At 50.3% G+C, this 16366-nt stretch overlaps 1 protein-coding gene across 1 annotated transcript; it reads left to right on the top strand.

Annotated features, from left to right (window-relative positions):
- The first annotated feature begins 12941 nt into the window (after window positions 1-12941).
- Window positions 12942-14872, top strand: LOC133214618 (uncharacterized). The gene is given in 3 exon segments (XM_061357673.1): window positions 12942-13529; window positions 13532-13562; window positions 14315-14872. Coding segments are annotated over 3 exon segments (852 nt in total). The 5' UTR covers window positions 12942-13054; the 3' UTR covers window positions 14661-14872.
- The last annotated feature ends 1494 nt before the right edge of the window (window positions 14873-16366 follow it).

Below are 16366 nucleotides of genomic sequence, written 5' to 3'. Positions count from 1 at the left end.
CTTCAGGTAGCTGAACAGCTTCCAGTAATTGTAGAATTTCTGTAGCATGGTTAATCTGTTTCCCTTGTGTGTTCAAAGGTCCACATTCTTTCCAGATAGCACCATGGACATGGACCACACCAAATGCATATTTAGAATCAGTCCTAATATTTATCCTTTTATCTTTAGCCAGTTCCAGGGCTCTTATTAATGCTATTATTTTTGACTTCTGTGCAGAGGTGTTACCAGGTGAAGGTTTAGATTTTTTTTTTTTTTTTTTTTCCCTGTGAAGTGGTGGTAATGGCATATCCTGCCTTTCATTTACCATTTTTCATGAAGCTACTACCATCAGTAAACCAAGAATCAGCATCTTCCAGAGGTTTTTCTTTCAAGTCTGGTCGGCTCGAATATACAGTCTCTATGGTGGTCAAGCAGTCTTTTGTTAGTGGTTCTGTCGACTGTTCCTGCAAAAGGATGCTGGATTCACAACGTTAGTGACCACAATTTCTGTATCATCCTGTTCTACAGTGGTGGCCTGGTATTTAAAAAAACGTGAAGGAGATAACCTCCTTTCTGCTCCAGGACTACTGATACCACATGGGACACTAGTACAGTAATCTTTTGTCCCAAAGTAAATTTGCAAGCCTCTTTAATATTTGTGATAACTGCTGCCATAGCTTTTAGGCATCTGGGCCATCCTTTGCTAGCTTCATCCAGCTGTTTTGAAAAATAGGCCACTGCCCTTCTGTAGGGTCCTAGTTTTTGAGCAAGGACCCCCAAAGCTATTCCTTGCTCTTCACAGGAATATAGCCAAAAGGATTTAGTCACATCCAGGAGTCACAGAGCTGCAGTTCTCATTAGCTCTGTTTTTAAATTTCTAAAAACCCCCTCTGCTGTATCAGTCCATTCTAAAGAGGGAGAGTTTCCTTTCAACAGTTCATATAGTGGTCTTACCAGAACACCATAATCATGGATCCAAAGTCTGCACCATCCAGTCATTCCCAGGGATGTCCGGAGCTCCTTGATGGTCGATGGTCTTGGAGTCTGGCAAATGGCTTCTTTTCTAGCAGCTCCAAGTTCTCTCTGTCCTCCTGTTATTTCATATCCTAGGTAGGAAACTTGGGTTTGGGTTAGTTGGGCCTTTTGTCTGGATACCCGATAACCATTCAGTCCCAGAAAATTTAACAATTCCACTGTCCACTTGATACATTCTTCCTTTGTTTCTGTAGCAATTAACAGGTCATCCACATATTGTAACAGAGTCCCGTTTGAGTAGGTGGCTTCCATGATTCTAGTTCTCATGCTAGCTGATTTCCAAAAATTGCCGGACTGTTTTTTTTTTTTTAACCCTTTAGGTAATACTGTCCAAGTTAATTGAGTTTCCCTTCCTCTGTCAGGATTTTCCCATTTGAAAGCAAATAATTGTGGCTTTCTTTGGCCAATGGTAAGCAAAAGAAAGTGTCCTTTAAATCCAGGATGGCAAACAATTTCTGATTATTATTCAATTTAGTCAATCAGTCATACGAATTAACTACTACTGGACGAATATCCTGTGCAATTTTGTTGATTGCCCTGAGATTGTGAACCAATCTACAACTTTTCTCATCATATTTCTTTACTGTCCAGATAGGAGTATTATATTCCAATTCACATTCAATTAATAATCTATATTTTAAAATTTATCAATTTTTTTTTTATTCCCTTTGATCTTCTAATTTTAAGGGATACTGTTTTATTCTAATTGGGTAGGCCCCCCTTTTTATTTCCACTTTAACAGGCAAAGCATTTTTCGCCTTACCTGGAACTTCAGATGCCCATACTCCCACATATACCTGATTAAGGATTTCTTCTATTTCAGGGAGGTCCTCCTTTTTGCTTTTCTGTTGAATTAAACTCAAAACTGCAATTAATTGTTTTTAACTCTGAATTCCATTTTGCCTTCTTTAAATGTTGCTTCTTGCCCTAACAAAGATTGTAGAGAATTTGGCATGCATAAAAATTTATGCATTCCCATTTGTTTTCCCAATTTGTACTTTAAAGGTTTCAGAAAGAATGCCTTTTTTTTTTTTTTTTCTTTTTCTTTCCTGGTGGCCAGTAGCTCCCACATCTGTAACGAATTCTTTTCTCTCTGATTTAACACCAAATAATTTGCTCCTGTATCCACTAAAATTCCACTTTATTTCCTCTAGTCCCTAGTTTTAATGTAACCAGTGGATCTGCTAGCGTAGATTCCCCAGGTCCCCGTCAGTTTAGTTCCAGTTCAGTCACCGGAGCCACTCCATGGCACTGCCCTCCCCAGGCAGTCTCACTTCCAGCGTCCAAAACCCCCCATAGCACGCACACCGGTCTGGTCCCACAGAAGAGAAGAGCCCACTCCCCCACCTCCTGCAGACATCCCTCCTCCCACGCTCAAACACTGGAGCTGCTCGAGCTCCCCTCCTTTCCCCCTTGGTTTTCCTTTTTTTTTTTTCTTTTTCTCACAGCAGCTCCCCCTGCTCTGCAGGGCCTGCAGATGCCTGCCTCTGCAACAGCACTTCTGGTTTAACCCCTTCTTAACTCTGAATGTGGATGTGCCGCTTGTTGCCAGTGACAGAAATCTCTTCCTCCTTATCAATATCAGATAGGACAGATGCAGAGGGTGCTCCTCTCGGAGGTACCTGTGGTACGTGATTTTCCACCTTGTGTTCCTGATTACTGTTTTTTAACTTTAAACATCTTTCCCCAATGTCACAGGCTGAGCATCTCCAGCTTAACTTTCAGTTTTTCCCTGTCCTTTTCCAAAGCCAAAATTAAGGAATCTGGCAGAGCTATATTAATTTTGCATTCAGTCTGTCACTCCGTGTGATTTCTTAAAGTGAAAAACATATCTGCATACATTACTTCATCCCATTTTCCTTCCCCCTCAGAACAACATCAACTGTAACAATGTATTACAGTTCAGAGTTCCATTTTTAGGCCATTTTTCCTGATCTTCCAAAGTATACAAAGGCCACCATTGGTTACAATATTTTACCAATATTTTCTTATTTACCAAGCCCCCAGGAGACCCTCCAAGTTCTTTCCAGTGTGCCAAAATGCACCCAAAAGGATTCTTTTTCAAGATCTCTTCACTCTGCTGATTTTCCATTATCAATCTCACATTCACACACACACAGACGGGATCCCCAGACACACTCCACGCAGTTACAACACTTGAGACAAAGACAGAGACTTAAATTCAACCAACCAAACAACAGTTAATAACACAGTTATAACATCCTGTCACCAGTACCAAAATCACAAGACCAAAATCATTACTGTAACAAGCCACAAAATAGGTGAATACCAGTAGAATCAAAAGCAATACTTCCCAACCCTTATAGCTCAGACCATATTGTAACATTAATAGGGGGGTTTCCTTGAACCCTTTATAGTTGACCAGCCTGTCAGTGTCCCAGGAAGGATGAGACCCTTGTGTCCGACCAGCCTGTCTGCGTCCCGCTGTGGGAACCATACTGAACAGCCCACTGTATCGGAGGGTGATTCTACTAACCTATTCAGGGACCCCCGCTGACAGCATCACTGAAAAAAATCCCTTATGGGCTGTTGATAGCACACTGGACCCAAAACCATTTCCACAAGACACCCCCCTGTGTCTTGTAGGACCTAAATCACAAGATGCCCCCTGCTTAGTTATAACAGTCTGCCACTGATACCAAAATCACAAGACCAAAATCCTTAATGTAACAAGCCACAAAATAAATCAAATACCAACAAGATCCAAAACCATTTCCACAGGACACCCCTGCGTCTTGCAGGACCCAAACCACAAGAAGCCCCCTGCTCCTTGTGGGTGCATACCAAATGGACGCTAGCAGCCGGGTATATAACTTTACCTACGAGATTTCCTATCTGGATTTACGGAAGGATTCCAAACCATGCGTACACTTACCAAACAGGTTTACCAAACTGTGATGCCCCCTGCACCCTACAGACTATACAAAAGAAAAGAATACCTTTTATGAGATGGTCCTTGTCTGCTCCTGCAGGGATCTGAATGAGCGGAGGGGTCCCTCCGGGAAAAATTCCCCAGAGCCCTAGGGAGCCCTGTCCTCAGCGGGTCCTGCAGCCGAGCAGACAGGGTCCCATCTGCGGTGCCAAACTGATTCGGAGAAAACTCCAGAACAAACTTGCCAACAAAGTTTTCAAGCTGACAAGCAGGTATTCTTTATTGCGGCGCCGGGAGACACGGGGATGGCTCCTCCTAACGTGTGTCCCCGTACTGCTATACAAGCCATCCTTCTATAGTCCCTGGGCATACATACATATTCATGAGGCTACGTATGGATTACATCACTTTCCAGAGAGTTCCCCGCATGCGTGCAGAACTGCGGTGGTGGTCTCTGAGGGTCGTTTACTTCTTCCAACAATCTTCATCACTTCTGGCAGCCTTTGAAGCACGCGCAGTAGATGCTCATACCAGTTTAATTGGTTCGTTAGCACCAGAGACATAATAATCCTCCTGTCCTCCTACTTATCAGTTAGTTTAACTGTAGCCCGTCCTGGACACCTGCAGTTCCCAGATACTCCTTATCCCTGTGTCCTGTTCTTCTAGACTGTTTTTCTTAAAACTATGCCAACTATAACGGTTTATCTTGTGAGAATTCTCACTATGTTCTCTAGCTGTACTTTATTTTTTTTTTCTATGTATCATGCACCTCAGTGATGCCAGATCCCAGTCAAGCTTTTCCAGTAAGGACACATCATTTGGGGACGAGCCGATTTCCTTTGCCTTCAGAGAGCGCTGAGCCCCAGCCCCATGGTCCCTCTCCACAAAGTAGGGTGCTGCAGGCCCCTCACTGCTCATGACACCCAATGGCAAACATCATGGACTTCAACAAGACCAAATGCTCCAGCCTGGAGAAGAGAAGGCTCCAGAGAGACCTTAGAGCCACTCCCAACACCTGAAGAGATCTGGAAAGGGACTTTATACAGGGGCCTCTAGTGATAGGATAAGGGGGAGTAGTTTAAACATGATTCATTCCTTTTAACCTGTTTAGATCTGACATTAGGTTTAGATTCAACTTTAGGTTTAGATTCAACTCTAGGTTTAGATTAGACACGAAGAAGAGTCGACATTACATTTAGATTGGACACAGGCTTCAGATTAGACAAGAAGAAGATTCAACATTAGGTTTAGATTAGACACAAAGAAGATTCGACATCAGATTTAGATTAGACATTAGGCTCAGATTAGACATGAAGATTTGACTTCAGGTTTACATTAGACATGAAGAAGAGTCATCTTTAGGTTTAGATTAGACATTAGGTTTAGATCCAATTTTAGGTTTAGTTTAGACACAAAGATTCGACTTGAGGTTTAGATTAGACATTACATTTAGCTTAGACATTATAGACCAATAAAACTGTTGTGTTGTTCATTCACCCTGTGTCCAGTGAGTTGATTGGACTTGTGCCTTTTGGAGTCTTGCCCTGTTCTTCAGAGCAAAACCAAGCCGTGCCTGGAGGCCCTGTGAGCAAAGCACGGGGGTGTCAGTGAGATGCTGGGGGCACGGCTGCATCCCGGCTCAAATACAGCGTGTTCTGGTGCTGAATAGGGTCCAAGAGGTGCTCTGGCGCCCTGCAGCTTTCTGAGGGTGTGCGAGGTTGGGGAAGGAGTTTACTCCCTTGACTTGGAAGCCTTTGCCATCCAAATGGAGAAGGAGATTGGCCAGCAGCTCACCGCAGGGTTTGGGTGTGACATCGACACTGCCAAGTGTCCCTTGGAAGTGACACTGCTGTTCCCAAGCCAACACATCAGGCCTGAAGCTTTCCGCACACGGGTACACACAGGTACACACATGTACAGACATGTACAAAAGTGTACACACATGTACACACGCGTACCCACACAGGGCAGCACTCAGGCACACGCACACATGCATGCACACACAGGCTGAGCAGTTCTGCTGTGTCCCAGCTGCAAAGCCAGCACGGAGCAGGGACATGGACTTGAACTTGTCTGCATCCATCTCCCATGGGATCTGCAGGATCCCTTCTGGTTCAGACCCATGGGTGGGGGCAGGACACAGTGCGCGTGCGCCGCCCGCAGGTGAGCACGGAGCAGCGCGCCCCCAGATGGAAACACCCCCCGGGCAGTGGCGACGCGCGCCCGCGGGACAGAGGGGCCCCGAGCGGAGACACCGCGCTGCCAGCACAGCGCCCGGCTCTCTGTGGTACGCGTGCGGCGCTCTGGGCGCAGGCGCGCCTCTCTATGGTAGAAGGTGCGCTCTAGCTGCCTTTCTATGGTACACGTGCGATGCTCTGGCCACAGGCCTGCGTCTTTATGGTACCAGAGGGGCTGTAGCCGGGCTCGCAGCCGCCGCAGGGCCCGGAGCTCGGCGTCGTAGCCGCGCGGTTTGCGCCGCTCGAGACCGGCGGGACCCGCTCCGGAGGCTTCGGCGTCCCGCGGGCGCTGCGCAGACGCTCCTGAGGAGCGCGTCCGCTCCGGTGGGGCCGGGACCGAGTCCGGGAGGAGCCGCGGAGCGCCCCTGGGACCGCTGCAGCCGCCCGGGCCCCGCCGCGGCCTCCCTCTGATAGCGGAATAGACTCCACAACTTCGTTAAAGTTGTAAAGTAGGTATGCTTTATTCAGCTGAAGACGCACGGGGGATTGGTCCTCCAAAAGTCATGCGTGCCTCAGTGTTGTTTCCCTCTACATTTATCCTCTAAAGTTACAAGGTTGCACAATACGCCTATACATATTCATATTCTATCCCCGCTTCGTATTATAATGACCTAGAAAGTCCTCTGCGCCTGCGCAGTGCCCCCTCTGGTCATGGGCAGGGGTCTCAAGATGAAGTAAATGAGTCTTCCTCCTGTGGGTAGGGGTCTTCAAGATGAAGTAAATGAGTCTTCCTCTTCTTGAACTTGTCACCTTTTAGTCTTTACACATATGGCCTTAGGGTTTGGTCGGTGCCCCAGCCATAAACCATCTGCTTCTTCCCGTATCTGGCGCCTGCTTTTCCTTATCGATAGCTACTTATCATTATAATCAGGTGTCTGCTTATCAATACGACCAGGTGCCTGCTTTTGCTTATCAATAGGACTTGGTGTCTTTGTTCTGCTTAGTAAGCACTTACAACAGACAATACCTTGTCTAGGCAAGTAAATTCCTCTAACACAAGTAAAATCCTCTAACACAAGCAAATTCCTCTAACCCCCCTGTACAACCCCCCTGTACATTGGTCAACCCTCTGCATCACCTCCACCTCTCCTCGCCGCAGCGCAGGTAACGGCCGTGCCCCGGGCACACGCGGGGCTCGAGGCTTCAGCCCCTGCCGAGGAGGGACCGGAGCTTTCGGCCGCGGCAGCTCCGGCAGCGCCCGTGCGCTCCCGCCCGCAGCACACACAACCCCTGCGGGGCGGGGCGGGGGCAGTGGCCGCGGCCACGAACAGGAGCGAGCTGCGGGAGGTGTCCGGGGAGGTGCCCCCAGAGCCGGCTCTTTGCGGGGCGGGAAACGACGCGGAGGTTGCTCGCGTTCGGCTGCGCCCACGAAGGCTTCGCTGGAGGCAGCGGAGGAGCTCCGAGCAGGAGGCTGCGGGAAGCGGGGTCTGGAGCCGGCGCTCGCTGCTGAGCGTCGGGCGAGCAGGTTCTTGCCTTGGCTGCCAGGGCAGCGCAGCCGCTGTGGATGGAGCTGCCGGGTCTGGGGTGCCTTTAAGGGCTTCTGAGTTTCCGAGCGGTGCCCGCGGGGGAGGGCTGGAGGGGACTCTGGGTCCTGAGCGCTCAGCCCTAACGCGGTGGCTGCCCAGGAGCTGCTTCCCAGCGAGGGGCTCAGCCCCTGGCTCGGCCCCTTTGCTCCTCCCGGGGCAGCAGCTCTGTCCCAGCCTCTGCAGCGCTCCGCTCTTCAGCTGCTTTCCCCGTTGCTGCAGTAGCGGCGCTCGCTGGTGTCAGCCGTGGCCTCGGCAGTGCTGGGAACGGTTCAGCCTGAGGATCTTAAAGGTCTTTTCCGAGCTGCCCTGCCTGAGGCTTGCACACTATTGCTCAGGCTGCCTCCCCAAGACAATGCATTTCCTTTTCCTCTCTCTCTCTCTCTCTCTCTCAAGCCCAAGGCTTGTTGTGCTGCTGAAATCTCATGTTGCTGGTGGGTCAGAACCCTTTGCTTTAGCCAGAGGCTCCAGCCGTGGACAGGGGTGCGTGAGTGTCAGCAGCTGAGTGCTCAGGAATGCTCAGTGAGAAACATAACCCTATGTTTTCCAGGCACTAGCTTTTCTCATATCAAGCCCCCCCTCCCCCCTTTCTTTTACCTTTACAAATTTTTTGCTATGTGACTCCGTTTTGCTCAAGAGTTGTGCCCATTTTCAACTTGTTGTTTAATCTTGTGTCTTTAGCGATCTTTGTGAGCTCATACAGTTATATCCACACAGCAACACCTCTGATTTGCGAAAGCCAGTACATTCATGTGTTTATCACACTCCCCCCCTCACTACCTGTCTCTTGGCCTCCCTCTCAAGGGAATTCCTCAGCTCACAACACACTGGAGTGTTTCCTCCTGCTCTCGGGGGGTCTGAGCCTGCTCCTGGCTTTCATCCACTGCCTGGTGGGCTCTGGGGCAGGATAAAGGTGATAAAAGCATAAAGGTGAGGGGAAGAGCTGGCTGTGCCCATACCTGATTCCAGTCGGGAGAGCTGTGGTCTCTGACTGAATATGAAGGCAGAATGTAAACCCTCTGGGGTTGCTGCAGCTCCTCTCACGTTTAGGAACGCTTGGGAAGCTTTCATTCAAGGCTTCTCTGGGCGCTCTTGGTGGTGTCTGTTTCCGGCAAGGACAGCAGAGGAGCAGGAGGTCTCAGTGATGAGGTTCAGTATCTGGGTCACTCACCATTGCCCCTGTGTGTTCTCTGGTGAGTTTTGATACTGGGAGAAGATGAGATAAAAGGAACACGTGACAAAAGATGGAACCAGGGCTGAGCTGCCCTGGGCAGAGGCCACTTGCGAAAGGGATTTGGAGGTGAGCTCTGGGTCCTGTGTGAGGACACCAGGCGTGGGCAAACAAGGCGGCTGCTCTTTTCCTTTCCCTGTTGGGGTTTCTTGATACCAAAACCTGGGCAGAGCCTCCCCTCCTGTGCATCCTAAAGAACAGGCTGATGCTTTGTGAGTCGTAGTGCTTGGTTCAGGGACTGAAGTTCTTTCTTTATGGTGTGCATTGGCTTTAGAACTTAGCCAAGTCCTGCTTTTCTCTCGCTATGGCTTTTCTTCATTTGGTTGAGCTTGCTGTATTGAATTTTCAGTGTGTGTGCTGGAAAGTGTTCTTCCAGGACTGAGCATTGGCTGTTCTACAAAACCTCGTCTTCTGCCTGTCTGGAGACCACCAAAGGGAAGAGCAAGTGCTGCGGTGTGTCTTCAGGTGCCTGGTAACTCTGCCTTGGGCTGTGTAAGCTCTCTGGTGCCCCAGTTCCTCTGTCTGTAGCAAGAATCCGGGAGTCTTTCAGGGTGTTGCCGCTCAGTCAGCATCTCTAAGGAGTTTCAGGGGCTTCACAGCAGTGTTTGGTCTCTTCTCGCAAGGAACAAGTGACAGGACAAGAGGAAACAGCTTCAGGTTGCACCAGGGCAGATTTAGACTGGAGATTAGGAGCAGTTTGTTCACTGAAGGGGTTGTCAAGCCTGGAACAGGCTGCCCAGGGCAGCGGTGGAGTCACCATCCCTGCAGGGTTGAACAGATGTGTAGATGTGGCACCTGGGGACGGGGTTTAGAGATTCCAGTCGGGAGAGATGTTGTCTCTGATTGAATATGAAGGCAGAATGTAAACCCTCTGGGGTTGCTGCAGCTCCTCTCATGTTTAGGAACGCTTGGGAAGCTTTCATTCAAGGCTTCTCTGGGCGCTGTTGGTGGTGTCTGACAGGCATCCCCTGTCATTGGGATCCTAACGTGTGGGCTCAGTTCTGGGAGGTGGTTCTGCCTGTTGGCACCAGTGCAGCTCTGAGCCCGGCCTCCTCTGCAGAGCTCAGGTAAGCCATCACACTGATACGGTTGGACTTTGTGTGCCTGCAGGACCACTGCCGCTCCGCCTCCTGCTGCAATGCCAAGACCAACCAGTGCAGCCTGGACACAGCCAGTGTGGACCTAAGGCTGTGCGAGGGGGCGAGACCACGCTCTTCCTCACCTGTAGGTAGCAAAATGCCTGCTCCATGGTTTCTGGACCACCAGACCTGCTTGGAGGGAGGATCCTGGCCTGAGGTGTGCTGGGAGAGGGCAGCCTTGTCTCTAAATCAGTAGCTGTTCTGGGAAGAGATCTGGCCCTAAGCAGATTTTAAACAGTTGCTGTTGCTGTATCGTGTCTCGATCTTAAATGTGTGGCTGTGTTTCCTCCCCCTCCTCGACAGCCCTTTTTGGGTAGAGACGTGAGTATCTTCAGTGCCTGGTGTTTCACAGGTTGGTTTGAGCCCAGCGGCAATGCAGGGAGATGGATGCAGGGATGAAGGAATTCCTGCAGGACTTCCTGCTTTGTGGCATCGCTTTTGTGGAGAATGAATGTTGCACCCAGCCAAGAGGCCACAGCAATGGTGGCAGAAAGGATCAGCTTGATGAGGTAACAGGGAATGGCACTGACAGCTTTGTCAGGAGCTGTGAAGGGCAGACTGCTCAGTTCTTTGGGAAGGTGCTGCTGCCTTGTCCTGTGTGTCGTGCACTGGGGTCTGGTTTGCAAAGCAAAGGTCTGGGTCTTCCACAGCCTCTTGTTAGAGAATAGTAAAGTTTTTCTTTGTAACTTTGTTTATTTCTCTGTAACTTTGTGTGGTTGTTCTATCATAAAACTCCCCTCTTTTGATGTTAAGGAAGGGTGGAGTTTTGTGATGGGATAAACATATAGTAATAATAATAGAAGAAAGCATAGTAGAAATAGTTATATTTTCTATTGTAAAGGTTTATGAATTAATAGAAGGCCTTTATATGCGGCTGGAGCTTTGCTGTTCTAAATTTTAGCTGTTCTGCAGATTTAGCAATAACTGTGCCTGTGCCATCCTGTAACTCTGTACCATCCTGTAACTGTAGTTTTTAGCAACAGAAACTAACCTAACCATACATGGTTACAGGGAGTGTGGGAAGGAATGTACTGTGGAGCTATACCCAGGTAGAACCTAGACTTAAGAAAGTCAAAAAGCATACCAGAAACTGATAAGAAAGTGCTAGCATCCACAGAAGAGTTGGGATATGTCCCAGTAAGGGAAAGGTGAAGAGGACGACCTGAGGAAGACTTCTTACTTCATCCGAGGAAGACTCCTTACTTCATCAGGACGACCACCAGAGGGGGCTGCGCAAGTGCAGAGGAGCCTGATGTCCTAATAGATTGATGTGGTAATCCTTAATGCATATGTATTAGTTAATGATGTAATCTGTATTGAATAGTGTATAAATTGTGGACACGATGTGACGAGGTTGAAACCAGATTTGGGTGCGTACCCCTGGTTTCCCAGCGCTGCAATAAAGCACCTCATATAACCAGTCCGGTGGTTATGTGTCTGTTCCTATGCTAACACTCTGGCCACTGGGCTTGAACTGAGCTGGTTCTGGGTGGGATCTGCCCCTTCCTGCGTGAGAGTCTGGATCATGAGGCTGTGGAGCTGCCCCGGGAGAGTGTGGTGACTGTTGTGACAGTGCAGACAGGAGGAACTGGGAAGAGCAGAGCTTTGCAAAGAGAGGCATTTCTGGTTATGGCTTGGAAGGTTAGGAGGGCAGCCCTGGCCCTGGGAGCCAGGGAGTTCAGAACCAGTTTGTTTCTGCTGTGTTTCAAGCAGCCCAACAGCGTGGCAGGATAGGCTTTGTGTTTCAAGTCTTGTCCAAGCTGCAGGAACACTTTAACGTGCCTTATGCCACTGAGAGAGGAGGGATTGCTTCTAATGAGTAGAAACAAATAGAAAGGAGGGGTTCCAAGGAATATCCAGGCAGCTTTTTGCTCCAGGTACCCTTAGCCCCTGAGCACTCTTGCCCCTCTGTCTGTCTCCTTCTGTGCATGTTGTAGGGGGGAAGGTGGCTGAAAACACAAGATCCTGAGAAGGGAAGTGGGCTTGGTGGTGGGTGGGTGCAGGCAGGTGCTGGTCGTGCCGCTCAGGGGCTTCCTTGGTTTGACAGTTGCCATGAGTGCCAGAACTGTAGAACTCATCAGCTTTTTGTACCTTTCACTTGGAAGGATTCCCTTCAGGTAGGGAACCTTCCATCTGCAGCCAGCTGAAGTGCATCAAGCAAAGGCAACCTGGGCTTCATTAGGAGGGCTAACCATGAATGCTTGTAGCTCTGCAAAGCCAGAGTTGTGCAGGAAGAACATGGATTTCTGGCTTTCCTGAGCCCCCGTCTCTGCCAGAAATCCTTTCTTGCCAGCCTCTTCCAGTCTTGCTTCCAAAATGCTTGAGTCTTTGACCTGTTTCTAAGTGAAATGAGGCGTTTTTCAAGAAAGATGTGTTCGTTTCAATGTCTGCTTCCTGCCCGCTGCTTTGGCTGAAACCTGACAAGTCTCAGGTTAAGTTACTGCCAAGGGTAAAGGATGGAAAACCCCCAGGCTGTGGGAAAGACTGCAACATTATCCAGCTCCTGAGGTACCAAAGCCCCTGCCCAGAAAAGTGGCTTCCTCTGAGTCCTGAGCTGCAGGAGGAGGTTGTTGCCTTGGAGGCAGAGAGTGGCCTTTGCTCCAGTGCTCCTGCACTGCCTTTGTAAGGGTGAATGGAGCACCCAGGTGAAAAGGTGCTGGTGACTGTGGAGGTGGGAGGTGCTGCTCCGTCCCCTGCTGTGGGACTGGGTTCAGAGGCCCTGAAGGGAGAGCAGAAGATCAAGGCTTTCCCAGAGGGTAACAGTTCATTCTCTAACAGGGAAGGGGGCTGGAGGCAGCTCCTGGGTGTTTGCTTCTAACAGCGCAATGCCGCCTTGCTTGGACAGAGGGAAAGAGAAGCTTCCGAGCAGTAATGGTAGGACAGGAGCTGAGTTGGATGGTTTCCCACTAGGGAGGGATGTGCCTGTGGGCAAGATGCTCGCTGGAGACTCCTCCAGGCTTTCCAAAGGGCCTTTAATGTGTTGCCTTGTTAGGAGACCATAATGTATGTGCCTTTGAATGAGAGTCACCCTGGACACCCTTGTACTTCCCGACAACTTCAACAGTACAACCAGCATTTCTTTACTGTCCTCCTGTTCTGAGATGGTGGAGATTAGGCCTGAAGAGGTGGCAGGCAGAGCTGTTAACTGCTGGTCTGTCTCCGTTCCCTGGCAGGCCTCAGTGAAACCAGAAGGGTGGTTGCATGCACCTGCACCTGATGGGGAGCACCTTCTGGCCCCGGGACAGGCAGCCCAAGTGTCTTCATGCTCTGGTTTCTCTTGCCCATGCAGCATCCAAGTGTTCCAGTGCCTGAAGCACAAGGGCACGAGCGGGTGGATGCTGCTGGTGGATGGTTTCTGTGCGGCAGAGCAGGTTCTCCAGCGCTCCCCAGACCAACTGGAGATGCTCCCCAAGGTCCCGCTGGAGCAGGAGGATGTCAAGAATGTGGGAGACTGTCACAACCCCGTGATTGGAATTGGGCCAGTTCTCAGTGTCTGCCCCTGAAGAAGGAGCTTTATCTCCTCAGGTAACACCCATGTGAGGCCTCTTGCCAATGGGGAGGAGAGGGGATTGTGGCAGAGAGTGGAGGATTTTCAGGAGATACCCTAAACTAAAATGGCACCTTCTAGTGGAAGGTGTCCCTGCCTGGGACAGGGCTTGGAACTGGATGACCTTTAAGGTCCTTTCCAATCCAAACCAGGCTGTGGTTCTATGAAAAAACAATCTCTATTTGAGGGGCAGCAGTGAAGCCACAGGAACAGCCCAGGTTTCTTCCTGGGCTGTGCACTGCTGCTTTAGAGGAGGTGTCAGAGGCACCCATACAAGGATGGGTGTCAGTGCTGAGCTCTGGCTTTTCACTCCTCTCTTCCTCACTTCACCTCCATGCCTCCATCTCCATTCGTTTGAGAGGCAGTAGGATTCAGCCCTTCCAAAGGAAATTTGGGCTGCTTTCTGCAGCTCCAGCCTGGCTTAGTGCAGGAGCCTGTCCAGCACTGCTTTGCACTTTAATTCTGACAGCCTGTGGCCTCACCCTTTGCTGTGGCACATCCTTCCATGGGACACCAGCACGAACACTTTTGCACTTGGTAGCATACTCCTTGCTCCCAGTGCTGGGTATTCTCCTGACAGTCCTGCACTTGCAGTGTAACCTCTCCTGTCCTCTCTCTGGCTTCCCTTAAACACTGCCTCATCCCCCAGGCTCCTGCGGTTCCCTGTGGGAATACCTGGCTGTGCCCCTGGAGCCACGGGGGCAGTCTCTGACCTCTTCTTTGCTTGTAGATACAACAGCTACGCTCGTGCTCTCATCAACACGGCGCCCTACGACGTTGTGCACCGCTGGGACGCTGCTCACCGCACCCTCACCACTGAGCTCCAGAGACCAGAGAATGAACCCTGGGTCAAACTGAAGCCAGGCAAGGTAGGGCTTGGAGCTGGGAGACTCGCCTGGGTTTTGTGCAGGGAGGGAAGCATGGTCCTTTGGATGTGCTTGCTGCCACTGAGGTGGCTGCTTCAGGCAAGCTCCACATACTGCAGCTTTCTTCGCAGGTCTTCTAAGGTGGCCTGTATTACAGTACTGGCATCTGTTGTGAGGGGGATGTGTTCCTCCTCTTGTAAAAGAATATGAGCTTCCAGGTAAGGCAGAAATGTGTAGTTCAAACCCTGCCTCAGAGGAAGGTTAGGCCCAGCTAGAGGAGAGGAGAAAGATCTTCTCAGTGGCTGCAGTGAGGATCCTCAGAAGCAGAGGGGCTGGGAACACCTAGTGTTTGACCTCTAACTTCCTCCAGAAGAAACTTCCAGTGTGTTGGAAATCCAAAGGTGTAGGAAGCTGAATTTACTTCTGCTCTGAGGTTACCTTTGAACCCTCAGTGGAAGGAAAAAGCTCTGCCCTGTGCTCTGAAAGGCTGATGCTGGGTTCAGCATTGGAGGAGCTTGAAGAGCTGGAGCCACAGTTGTAGACCTGAAGGTGTTGCAGTGCATAGCTTCTTCCTTCAGCTGTGTCTGCGTGAAGGGGCTTTATTCCTTCAGGGGCTAGATGCAGCCTGCGCCCAGGGCCCCAGAAACAAAAGGGTCCAGGGGGGAAAAGGATGATCTTAGAGCCCCCCAACCCTTGTGTTCCTGAGGATGCTGGGGGCAAGTGACACTCTAGAGGCAGGAGATGGCCCCTCACGGCTCCTCTATTGGGAGCAACCCAAGGGGCACAGAGTGTGCAGCTGCAGGTGAGCTCAAGGGGTGCAATAAGACTCCCAAAATAGTGTTCAACGCACACGCCAAGGGCTGGCTCCTGCATCCGTCACCACTCATAACTCCCTTCTGAGATAAGAGGTGCTTGATCTGAGTGACGATGGAATAGTCGACTGGAAGCCACGCACATTTTACTCCATCCTTCAAGCTATAACTGCCCCTGGCAGTGCTTAGAGGAGCGCGGGGAGCCTGCCCCTTGGGTCTGAAAAACAATCACAACCCATCACCAGAAGCTGGAGCTTCTCGGCCATCAGCAGGCTGAGGCCTCTCCTCGTCTTTCCAGCCAAGACAGTTTTTACCTCGACTCTAAAGAGCAAAGTGGAGACAAAAGAAATGGGTAACTCCTGGTTCTTTGTTAATAACTCTGCTTCCCTTCTCTTACATCTCCAGGCTGGGAGAAATAGGCTCAAAGCAGCTGAGTTTTAAACAAGAAGCAAGTGCAAGGAGCTGTACCTGGGAATGAAAAGCTCCATGAACCAGGAAATGTTGGGGAATAACTGTTTGGAAAGCAGCTTTGCAGAATAGGATGTGAGGGTCCTGGCGGACACAAAATTGAAAGGAAGATGGCAATACGCCCTTGCTACCAAGAAGTTAAATGGTCTACTGGGTTGAATACACCAAACCCAGTGCCCTCACAAGAGGAAGACCAGCAGCTCCAAGAACTCCTCTGCACCCGCAAGGACATCACACCACCAGTAATGCTCGAAGGCAACACCAGCAGTGGCCAAAGGAGCCGGGCCAGCAGCAGGGCCACTCGCTGACCCTGCGGGACCAGGAGGCTCCATTTTTCACCCAGAAACCTTCCTCTCTCTGTTATTAAACACTTGAACATCCCAGAAAGCGTCTGGCGCTGCTGTCCAAGCTTCCAGCTGAGGATGAAGCAGTGGCAAATACAATGGAGAGCCCATGGCGACAGCCCCCAGCCACGCCCTGTGACGACCCCAGATACGCCCTGTGACGTCCCCCAGCCATGCCCTGTGACGTCACCCCCATTGTGACCTTGCTGCTCGCCCTGCTCATATTCCACCCAGGTACTCCCATAGGGCAGTTGCTGTGGGAGACGGCTCTGAGGAGCTCTCAGAGGAGCAC

Source organism: Neopsephotus bourkii, unplaced genomic scaffold (assembly GCF_033783945.1).
Source record: "Neopsephotus bourkii isolate Nb327-2 ecotype Australia unplaced genomic scaffold, CSIRO-AGI_Nbou_v1 NB_909, whole genome shotgun sequence".
Classification (NCBI taxonomy): Eukaryota; Metazoa; Chordata; class Aves; order Psittaciformes; family Psittacidae; genus Neopsephotus; species Neopsephotus bourkii.
This window is presented reverse-complemented; position numbering and strand designations above follow the sequence as displayed.